Genomic DNA, 12,321 nt, shown 5'->3' on the forward strand with positions numbered 1-12,321 from the left:
TGGAAACGTTGCCAGCATGCCCGGAAACATGAAAGAGCCCAGATGGAAATGATCCAGTTCCTTTGCTTTCAACTCCATGGGTTACTGAGTGAAAAAAAAAAGGTCAAAGTCAAATTTTGTTGATTGTGCTACTTAGATTGGGGTTCGCATTTCCCTAGCTACTCCATACACACTCTCTTTCCTGCTGTATTGCCATTCTCCAAAGGCTATATAGTCTTGCTTTGGTGTGGTCATGGCTTCCAACCCTTTGGTGGAGTCAGTGGAGAAGGCCTGCAATTACCCCCAAGGGGTTTACAGACTCGAATATGTACACCAAGCACTGACAGAAGAATGAATAAATGTCTGTCTCTCTGCACCGCGCAGTGGCTCACGCCTGTAATCACCAGCACTTTGGGAGGCCGAGGTGGGCGGATCACTTCACCCCAGGAGTTTGAGACCAGCCTGGGCAAAATGGCGACACCCCGCCTCTACTCAAAGTGCCAAAAAAATTAGCCGGGTGTGGTGGCGCGCTCAGGCCTGTAGTCCCACCTCACCTACTCCGGAGGCTGAAACAGGAGAATCACTTGAACCCGGGAGGCGGAGATTGCAGTGAGCCGAGATCGCACCACTGCACTCCAGCCTGGGTGACAGAGAGACTCCGTCTCCAAAAAGAAAAAAAGGTCTTTCTAATACACATACATATACTACTACTTTCTGAACTTTATATTTAGTTTTGCTTACAAAATGGATTTAGGCTGTAGAATTTTCAAAGATTAGAGAAATATGCCTTGAAATAGAAAGTGCAAGTTTCTGGTAATTCTTCCCTTCAAAGATAATGTTACCAACTTCTTTTCCTACTATTTTTAGTATTGAGAAACTGTTGTGTTAAATAAAATCAAATGAACTTAAAAGTTATTACACGCATGGTAGCTTTCTGAGTGTTTTTCAAGCTGCGAGTCAGTTTTGTTCTTTTTAACACGCAGCGGTTGCGGGGACAAGGTTTCCGAGGAGGCGGGAGCGAGCGACGGCCACCGCCTCCCACACGCCCTCTGCTTTGGTAAACAAGGAGAGTCCCACCCGCAGGCTGTAAACGAGGCACGAGCTTGGGGGCAGCGCCAGGGCTCCTGACGTCACTGTTCAAAAAGGCCTCTTATTGGTCCTTCGCACAGCTGCGGACCTGGGAATTCTGATTGGTCTGTTTCCCTGTCCGTAAAGGGATTGACAGGCCCTGCCGCGTCAGGCCGCTCCTCTAGGCTCCGCGCTCCTTCCCTGGCGCGTGGTCACCCGCCCCCGAGCGGTGAGAGCGCGTGCGCGCGCGCCCTTCTCCGTGGGCGAGCCAGCCAGTCGCGCTGCAGACGCTCGCAGTCAGTGGGCCCTCCGGGAGGCGGCGGAGGTCACCGCGGGGAGGAGGGGCGGGGGCAGCATGGCAGCCTCCTTACGGCTCCTCGGAGCTGCCTCCGGTCTCCGGTACTGGAGCCGGCGGCTGCGGCCGGCAGCCGGCAGCTTTGCAGCGGGTAAGGACCTCACGCCTCCTCCCCCTTGTCCTTCTTTCGGCCGCTCGCTTCTTCTGTCCAGACGGCCGAAGAAGTCTTTTCTCGGGAGGCGCTGCGGTTGGCCTGGGGCTTAAAAAACAATATTTTGGCTGGTACTAAAGGCCTGTCCTGTTCTGCGGCCGCCACTCACTCCGCGAGTACCCCCCTCTGCCTTCCCTCCCTTTCTCCCGGGCTCCTGATGAACGGGTTCAGCGCCCTTTTCGGGATTTAGGAAGAGGTGGGGAAGAGCTTGGGCTGAAGAGAAGAGTATTTGGGACCCCGGCATGCTGCTTTGGAGTTAGGACTCCGAGGACGTTTGGAGGGCCCAACTCCAGGGGCAACCCCGCACTCACCCCAGCGACCCCTGGTCTTTCAGCGCCCCCAGGGTGCACCTTGGGTTGGGGACACACTTGGGCAGCAGGGCCTGATGTTTAACCACCTGAGTCCGAGGGGATGGCCTTATTACACAAGCGGTGGCTGTACAAGCCAGGCAGTAAGTCTTTCAGCAAAGTTTCAGTCACCCTTGACCAGCAAGACGGGCTTCCCCCCTCTACTGTAACTGTGCTACCTAAAAAGTGTCATTTTTGTCAAATTATGAACCAAAACACGTTCAGCGTCCTCAAGATTGTGGGCAGAATTAATCCTGCCTCCCTCCTCTCATACCATTGTAAATTGTGAAAGCTAGCCATGAACTTACGAAGAGGCGGTGTTTAGAGCCAGGATGAAGATCCACCGAGATCTAATACAGTCTTTCGTACTCCGCACGGGGGACATGAGGCCCCTTGGATAAGTGAATCAGGATATTCCCAGCAAGACCTGGAAAGTTGTTCTCAGTTGTTCCTAATTCCTTCACTTTCTATCACACCAGGACTCCTCTTTAATTGGAAAGTTGGTTGATTTGTGGGGACACTGCCGTTGTCTTCCTGTGAAAGTTTGAGAGTTGTCAGAATGCACCGTTTAGCAAGATCATACTGAGGATTAATAACAGAAAAAACCCTTGGCATTAATTTTTTCTAATCTTTGCTTAAAAAAATATAGTGGGTTAGGATTTGAGCCCCCTGGCCCCCCGCCTTTTTTTTTTTTTTTTTTTTTTTTGAGACAGGGTCTCTGTCGCCCAGGCTGGAGTGCGGTGGCCCAGTCACACTGCTCACTGCAGCCTCGACCTCCTGGGCTCAGGTGATCCTCCCACCTCAGCCTCCCGAGTAGCTGGGATTACAGGCATGTGCCACCACGCCCGTCCAATTTTTGTATTTTTAGTAGGGATGGAGTTTCGCCATGTTGCCCAGGCTGGTCTTGAACTCCTGCGCTCAAGTGATCCTCCCAAAGCTTTGGGATTATAGGCATGAGCCACCGTGGCTGGCCGGGAATTGTAAGAACTTTCTCTTACAATTCCTAACAGCTTCCCATTCTCCCTCTCAGTGAAACCTCTGAATTTCCTTTCTGGTTGGAGAAGAACAGAGGCTCGGTGGGATGCAAGAGAACAGATGTCTGATACAGAACCACAGTAACAAGATAAAAACTCAGAATATGCCAAACTTGAATATGCTCAAACCACTGTTTGAGCTTCATATATTGAGTTACAAAAATGCTTCCGACTTTTGAGATAACCCTAAAAAAATAGACACCTTTCCACAGTAGCACCAGTTTTCACATGAATTCACAATTCTTTCAGTTCTCATTAGCCAAGGAAGACATATTTGCTGTTTAGTGGTTTTACAAGGTGTTCTAATGGTATTTTAATGAACCCTTGATGTACCTTTTAGAGTTATGAAAGTTCTTACCAATTCATGGTGAAAGAGCCTGAGGCCTAAGACTGTAATACGTTCCTCTGTAAACTGGGAGGGCCTACCTCAGAGTGCTGATTAAACTACTTTGGCATATCGTCTTGTACTTTGGGTTCTTTGGCCCAAAGATAATTGTAAGAATATAGATTTCTGATAAATTTTAAATAGTTCTTTTGTGATAAAGTGGTTAAATCACTTCAGCAATTTTTTTTCCTCTGGAATTTTTTTTTTTTTTTTTTTTTTTTTTTTGCCACGGCGTCTTTCTCTGTCGCCCAGGCTAGAGTGCAGTGGCGCGATCTCAGCTCACTGCAAGCTCCGCCTCCCGGGTTCACGCCATTCTCCTGCCTCAGCCTCCGGAGTAGCTGGGACTACAGGCGCCTGCCACCACGTCCGGCTAATTTTTTGGTATTTTTTAGTAGAAACGGGGTTTCACCATGTTAGCCAGGATGGTCTCTATCACCTGACCTCGTGATCCGCCCGCCTTGGCCTCCCAAAGTGCTGGGATTATAGGCGTGAGCCACCGCGTCCGGTCTTTCTCTGGAATTGTTTTAAACATTTAAATTTCTGTTAATTTTAGTTTACTGCAAAAGTGTCAACTTTTCTGACATTAGATTCTTAAAGAGTAGAAAAAAATTACCTGCAAGTTTGGAGTCAAATGACATTAAGAAAAAGAACCATGTTCAAATAGTAATGTGTGATGTTCTGAATTCTGTTGGATATTTGTAGTATGTTTAAGATGTTTATATCATATGAATGGTAATATTATAAGGAGCTATATAATTTACTGTTTAAAAAAATGAAACCTGAAAGTTGCCGGTTAGTAGCACATCTTTTTAACTTTTTTATAAATACGTTTTAGAGACAGGTCTCCCCGTGTTGTCCAGGCAGGAGTACAGTGGCACCTACTTAGCTCACTGCAACCTTGAACTCCTGTACTCGAGTGATCTTCCGCCTCAGCTTCCCAAGTAGTTAGGATTGCAGGGTGCACCACGATACCTAGCTAATTAAAAAAAAATGTTTTTTGAGACATGGCTAGTTGCCTGCTACGCTGGTCTAGAACTACTGGCGTGAAGCCATCCTCTTGCCTTGACCTCCCAAAGTGTTCGGCTTACAGGCATTAGTCACTGTGCTCAGCCTGCCACAGCTTAATTTTTAAATGTTTGTTTGTTTATTTATTTATTTATTTATTTGAGATGGGGTCTGTCTTTCTCTCTTGCCCAGGCTGGAGTGCAGTGGTGCAATCATGGCTCATTGCAGCCTCAACCTTGTGGGCTCAAGCAGCCCTCCTGCCTCAGCCTCCCAAGTAGCTGGGACCACAGGTGCACACCACCACGCCTGGCTATTTTTATTTATTTATTTTTTTTGTAGAGATGGGGTCTCACCATATTGCCCAGGCTGGTCTTGAACTCCGGGGGTCAGCTGATCCTCCTGCCTCAGCCTCCCAAAGTACTGGGATTACAGTCATGAGCCACTGTGCCTAAGCCTAATTTTAAAATACTTAAAGCATTGAAAAGGAAATAGAAGAATGAGAAATATTAAAGTGTACATATATCACTATTTCATCACCTGTTTGATAAAATTGTGTATGTTATTTTAGAAGGTAATTAAGTTTAGTTTTAGACTTATTTGTACAGAGAGAAAAATCTACAGCTATAGGCCCTCTACAAAATGTCACGTTGTGACTCTCCAGCTTGTACATGGAAAAATAAATCACATCGGATCATCTTGAAGTGACCACCTGACCAAAGGTAGAATGGAAAAATTAGCATCATGTATAGAAACGGGAATACAATTTTTAATATTATTGGTCCTTTTTGTATATATGAAATTTACTTTCAAAGTAGCATAACTCATTGGATAAATCAAATATATAATGGCAGTTTTTCCCTTTACATTAGCTTCTAGGGCTGCACATGAAGTTCTGAAAAGCTGCTCGTGGTCCTGGGACTAAAAGTTGACCCTAAACTTGTGAAATTACACAAGGAGCGTATTTATTACTGAAATAAGTTGACTAAAACCATAAAGGCCTTTATACAGAAAGTCATCACCCTTAGTTTAGTAACTCTTAATAGTAAAGCAGATAGAGTGCTTATGACGTAGTATTATGTGATAAAATAGATAATAAAAAATGTAGTATTATGTGATAAAATAGACATACATTGTATAGAAAATATAACCTTATGATATAATGAAAAATGCAGTCAAAAGACTGAAAGTCCACGCAAAATGTTGTTTTTATTTTTCTGTAATGAGATTGCTTTGCCTTACGACTGTATACTTTTTCATTCTAGTTTTCTACAATGAAAATGCATTACTTTGAATAGAAAAGAAGCCTCAGAAATGTAAAATAATTAACTTGTTACCAATGTGTGCATTTTGACACTTAGTGAAAACTGCTTTTTGGTAGCACTTAAGGTTATCCAGATACAGATAACTCCCCTTGTTACATTGGAGAAAGAGGTCATAATCGGTAAATTTGCATCTACAAATTTAGAAACAAACTTTGCCAAGTTTTCTGGCTAGTTTCTTTTCATTGGTCCTCAGTAATAGACACTAATGCTAGTTTCTTAACCAGTCAACCAGTATCACCTTTGTATTTTGTTGATTGATTTTCTCCCAGCTTGGTCTTATTTATGTTTTAACTCTACTTTTTCCATGCACTACTGTCAGAAGTTATTTAAAGAGAGATGCATTATTTAGGTTTGAGAGTTTTTAGGGCAATAATCATTCCATTATACTCATAGATTTCTGCCCCTTTGGGTGCAAATTATTTTATATTTGCCAAGCGCTTATTCAGGTGTTTCACCTTAACTAAAAGCTTTCTTTCCCCAGATACAGGGCTTCTCCTACAGTCATCTATACCTTTTTCTATCTCTTTGGCTCTTACTTCGAACCCATTAGGCAAAAAAGGGCAGTTGGCATAGGACTTGACCTGTACTGCTACTACTTGACCATTTTTGGTAAGAGTAACTAATACTTATTATCTGTCATGTGCCAGGCACTGTTTAAGGCTTTATATGCATCATCTCAAGTAATCTTTACAATAATCTTCTGAAGTAGGACTTTCATTGATCAAATGATGTCTAGAGAAGTTAAGTAACTTGTAACTTCAATGGTATACATCTAAGAAGTGAACTTATCAGGATAGGAACCTAGGCCTTCCCAACTCAGAGAAAATTTTAAACATTATCACCATCAATAAATAACTTCTTCTCTTTTGACATCAGGTCATCTAATTATACTGGCCTTTCTTTAACTTTGCCACAGACAAAGGTGAAATAAAGAGAGCTGAGTCCTTTGAAAACTTTGTCTTCATTCACATTCATGTTGGCCCATCCAACATGGCCTCATTGTTCTTAACTTCTTCAGCTTCAGTAACAAACATCAGCACTCTACTTCAGTTTTTCTAGGATCTTAGTAGTAGGAGGGATTCTCTTGCCGAGATTTCACCAGCAGAACTAGTCTCTGGTTGATTTAACCCCCTCTGTGATTCTTGTTCTAACAAACGTACTGTTACATAATGCTCATCACCTGGTCCTTTGACTCCCTCCCTTTTCCTCCAAGTACATAGACATGCTTTCTTGTTTCCTCATTTTGTAAGGTCTCTCTCTAGGTTTGTCTGTACCCAATCTCAAACTTATTTATAGTTAGGAATTTCACTGATGCCTAATACTATTTTTTTCAGCCTCTTGTTGTATTTCTGGATAAATCCATTGTTGTGGTCTGTTTGTGCCTTTTCCCAGCTGTCACTTAGCTTGGTGATATTGAGAGTCACAGAAGTTTGCTGATTAGATACAATGCTTTCATTAATCTCTTGTTTATTCCCCATTACATTTTCAGATTTTCCACAGCATTTCCAGAACTTTAACTTAGGGCTGGCAGCCCCTGAACCAGTCATTTGGCAGAAGGATGCCATTACCATGTATTAGGTTAGGCAGTTTGGAACTTGACCTCGGATCTAGGGGAAAGAATATTGGAGAGTCAACCTGCAATGTGTAATGGTTGTTGTGACACTGTTTACCTTTACACAATCCACTTTCATCGGCAGCATTACTTTGTAATTGCTTTAGAACTGGCTTTTATTCCCATATGCCCATTTGATGAAACTTACCTAGTTTATTATTCATTTACATAGCATATATTAAATTTCACTGTGCCACTTCATTTATTTCATTTTATTGTAAAAGTAGTTACAAAAGTTACATGCTCATGGTAAAAAATGGGAAAGGTTATAAAATAAAAAGTAATATTTTCTTCAACTCCGACCCAGTAGTCCAACTCTCCAGGTGTAAGTACTGTTTCGTGTGTATCCATACAGAAAATCAGAAAAATTAATGCATATGTATCCTTTCTTCTTCTCTTATACTGTATCCTATAGATAATGTTCAGCATTTTGTTTTTTTTTTCCACTTAATAACTTGTCCTGGAGATTTTTTCCTATAATTTTAGATAAATATGTCACCTTTTTTTAAACATTTGCACATTTCATTGTGTTGATTTACTGTGAATTATCAAGTGCCCTACAATGTATATTTAGTTATGAATTAAGTGCCCTATTAATATATAATTAGTTATGAATGAAGTGCCTTATTAATACATAGTTATTTGCAATTTTTTGGCTGTTACAAGCAGTGCTATAATAAACTATATCTTTGTGTTGTTCAGAATTTAATACATAGTAGGGATTGCTATGGCCCATAGTTGGGCACCTTTTTTGTAAATAAAATTGTATTGGAACACAGCCATACCCGTTTGTTTGTATGTTGTCTCTGACTGCTTTCAAACTAGAGTAGATGAATGAAATAGTTGTAACAGAAGCCTTATGGCTCAAAAAGCTGAAAATAATTTACTGCCTGACTCTTTAAGACAAAGTTGGCTGGCCCCTCATGTGTAGTATATATTCTTAGGAATGGAATTGCTAGGTCAAAGAGTATGCATGTTTTAAATTTAAATTTTAAATAAAAGTTCAAATGTAGTTTTTTTTGCCAAATTACCATCCAAAAGGTCGACCTAATATACAATTTTACAGTATACGAGAGCATATGTTTTCATCAGTTATTTCTTACCAAGAGTAGTTTTTATCAAAGAAAAAACTTATCCAACAGGTGAAAAATGGTATCACATCATTTTGTTTTGCATTTCTCTAATTATGACAAGTTGGGTATATTTTTAGAGGTTTTTTGGGGGGGCTAATTTACATATTTTCTGTTGTCATTTTGTGATTTTTGCCTACTTTAAAAAATTATTCATGTTTTTCTTCCAGATTGTAGTTATTTTACATATAAAACAAAGTAGCCCTATTTTTGTCATGTGTTGGAGTGTTTTTCTTATTATTTGTATTTTATCTGTTTGTGATATTTTTTCCATATAGATATGCTAAACTTTTTCCCTTTGTTTTATTATGAAAAATATGAAGCAGAAAGTATTGAAAGAATAATATAACTGACATCCATATACTCTTTCCTTAGAAACAACAGTTGTTAATATTTTGCCCATTGACTATTTTTCTTCCACATATATGCCTATCCCACTTGAATCATTTGAAAGTAAATTGCTGACATGACACTTTAACCCTAATGCTTCAGCATGAATCTAAGAATGAGGATATTCTCCTATGTAACCAAACTACCATTATCCTACCTAAGCCAATTAGCAGTGATTCCATGGTATCATCTAATGTACAATTTACATTCAAAATTTCATTATTTTCTTAAAGGCTAGCTTTTTTTTTTTTTTAAAGTCAGGATCCGTTCAGACTTCACACTTTACATTTGATCTGTCACTTTAGTATTGAGAACTGTCTTCTCTTGCTTGTTTCTATAAATATGATACTGACTTTTTAAAAACAGCTTTATTAGCAGTATAGTGACATACGATAAATTGTACATAAAGTATACAATTTGATTAGTTTTGATATATATAAGCCAGTGAAGCTATCATCACAGTCAAGAGAGTGTGGCTGGGTGCGGTGGCTCACGCCTACACTCCTAGAACTTTAGGAGGCTGAGGCCCACTGATTGCTTGAGCTCAGGAGTTCGAGACTGGTCTGGCCAACATGATGAAACCTTATCTCTACAAAAAAATGCAAAAATTAGCCAGGCCTGGTGGCATGTGCCTGTAGTCCCAGCTACTTGGGAAGCTGAAGTGGGATCATCTGAGCTTGGGAAGTTGAAGCTGTAACGAGCTGTGATCATGCCACTGTACTCCAGCCTGGGCGACAGAGTGAGACCCTGTCCAAAAAAAAAAAAAAAAAGTCAACATATCCATCACCATACCTCTGAGATTTATTCATACCTCTGGAATATACAAATATTTGTATATCTTTCCTGGTTATAGATTTCTAGCTTGACAGTTGTTTTTTTCTTCCGGCATTTAAAAAATGTTGCACCACTGTCTTCTCACTTACATTGTTTCTGATGAGAAATCTGCCTTTATCCTTATCTTTTTCCCTTTCTACATAGTGTGTCCTTTCTCCTGTGGCTGCTCTTGTGCGTTTGATTGTGATGCGTCTTAGTATGGTTTTCTTCATGTTTCTTGTATTGGGGTTCATTCAGTTCCTTGGATGCATGGGGTTTGTAGTTTTCATCAACTTTGGAATATTTTTGGCCATTTGTTCTTCACATATATTTTCTGCCCCACTTCTCTCCTCTTTTTTGAGGACTCTAGTTACATATGTGTTTGGGTGGTTGAAGCTGTCTCACAGCTTATCGATGCTCTCTTTATTTTTTAAATTATTTTTTTCTCTGTGTTTTAAATAGTTTCTATTGCTGTATCTTCAAGGTTATTAATCTTTCCTTTGGTATCTACTCTTCAGTTAATTTTCTGGTATAATTTTCATCTCACATTTTATTAGTAGATTTCATCTCAAGAAATTTAATTTGGATTGTTAAAAATATCTTTCATAATTCTACCTTCGGAATATATGGACTACAGTTATGATTTTTAATGTCCTTGTTTTCTAATTCTAACTTCTGTTTCAGCTTAGGGTTGGTTTTGACTTTTTGACTTTTGTGTATACACATTCCCTTGGGCTTCAGAGAGGTTCAACTTTTGGCCTTCAAGCTCTTCATACTCATCTGGTGATTTTATTAACTTTTACAAATTTCACCTCTTAACTTTTGAGACAAATGGCTACCAGGTATATCTCTTTTTTCTCATCCTATCATTGAAACCTTGGTCATGGTATATCTAATAGTCTGTTGGACATCTTTTCAGCTCATTGACCGTTCATAGTTACCCTGGGTAAAACTGAGCCAGCTCTCCTTGATTTCTTCATTTAGGTATCGATAACACTAAACACTATTCTCTTACTGTCATTTTGGACCTCACCCTTATTTTAGCCTATAATCCAATCCATTGTTATATCCTTTTACTTCTGTCTTTGAAATAGTTTTTATACCTGTCTTTTCCTGTTCCTACCACACTTTATTAACTTTGACTTTGTTATGGACTGAAATTTTATGTCCCCACAAAATTTATATGTTGAATTCCTTTTTTTTTTCTTTTTTGAGACAGAGTCTCGCTCTGTCACCCAGGCTTGAGTGCAGTGGTGCGATCTTGGCTCGCTGCATCTTCCACCCCCTGTGTTCAAGCAATCCTCCTGCCTCACCCTCCTGAGTAACTGGGATTACAAGCACATGCCACCATGCCTGGATAATTTTTGTATTTTTAGTAAAGACTGGGTTTCACCATGTTGGCCAGGTTGGTCTCAAACTCCTGACCTCAGGAGATCCACCCACTTTGGCCTCCCAAAGTGCTGGGATTACAGGCGTGAGCCACTGCGCCTGGCCAAAATTCCTAACCCTCAATATAATGATATTAGGAGCTAGGCCCTTTGGGAGGCAATTAGATCATGTGGGTAGAGCTCCTGTGAATAGGATTAGTGCCCTTATACAGAGAGACATGAGAGCTGCTTCTCTTTCTGCTCTCTACCATGTGAGGATACAGTGAGAAAAATGGCCATCGGCAAACGAGGAAGTGGACCTACCAGACACTGAATCTGCTGTCACCTTCATGTTGGACTTCCTGGCCTCCAGAACTATGAGAAATAAGCGTTCGTTATTTAAGCCATTATGGAAATTGTTACAGTAGCTCAAACTAAGGCATCTAGAGGATTACTGTCACTTTTATATTGGTCTTCTTGCCTCCAGGCTCTTTTCTTCAAGTTCATTCATTGTACACTCTGCCTTATTTCTGTTCCTAAAGTGTAAGTCTCATCTGTCATTTCTCTTGCCCACCGTTTCAATAACTACCTCTCGCCTACAAAATACAAGTTGTTTAGCATCCTTCCATCCTTCCACATTATGGTTGCATTTTTTTTAATCTTAATCTCTTGCTGTTTTGTTTCTTTGTGCATTCTTTAGGAAGAATAGAGGGCAGTATCATACAGTGTTTACAAGTGAAGACTCTAGAATTAGAATGTCTGGATTTGAATCTTGGCATTACAACTTAGTAAAGTATTGGGTATTTTACTTCAACTCAGCATCAGGGTTCTCAGCTGTAAGATGGGCTTCATATATAGCATATGGTAATAGGTCTGTTTATAAAGTGCTTAGTACAGTGTCTGGCATGTAGTAAAATTGCAGTAAATATTAACTATTACTGTCATTTCTTCATGGCTCTCCTAGTTCCTTGTATATATTCATGTTCCTTTTTCTATGTGGAGTTCCCCTCCTCCTTACCCTCCTATCCATTTGAAATCCTACCCCTTGTATAATATCCAGGTCAGATGCCACATTCCTCAAGTTCCCACACCATGAATTCTCATTTTTCATCAGCACTGTGTTTTTATCTTTAACTGTCTTATGTTAGTGTTTATGTACATGGTTTATTTCTTCTTGGTTTTAAGCTTGTTGAAGGCAAGGACTGTGTCTCTTACCTTCCTTGTCATCTCTTTTGGTACATGTGATAGTTGCTTAGTATTTGTTGAATTTGTGAATGAATTGTGGTTCTACCTGACCATACTTATGAATTGTTTGACCTAGAGTGAATTGCCTGTTAAATTAACTGTCTTTAAATTATAATCT

General features: G+C 40.3%; 1 protein-coding gene across 1 annotated transcript in view; it reads left to right on the forward strand.

The window, feature by feature from the left end:
* Positions 1–1,194: 1,194 nt before the first annotated feature.
* HIBADH (3-hydroxyisobutyrate dehydrogenase) overlaps positions 1,195–12,321 on the forward strand; it is a 143,350-nt gene continuing 132,223 nt past the window's right edge. The window contains exon 1 of the mRNA XM_054495336.2: positions 1,195–1,493. Coding sequence (XP_054351311.1) covers positions 1,403–1,493 — 91 coding nt within the window. The 5' untranslated portion in view covers positions 1,195–1,402. The remainder of the gene's footprint in view (positions 1,494–12,321) is intronic.

This window comes from Pongo pygmaeus, chromosome 6 (genome assembly GCF_028885625.2).
Source record: "Pongo pygmaeus isolate AG05252 chromosome 6, NHGRI_mPonPyg2-v2.0_pri, whole genome shotgun sequence".
Taxonomy (NCBI): domain Eukaryota; kingdom Metazoa; phylum Chordata; class Mammalia; order Primates; family Hominidae; genus Pongo; species Pongo pygmaeus.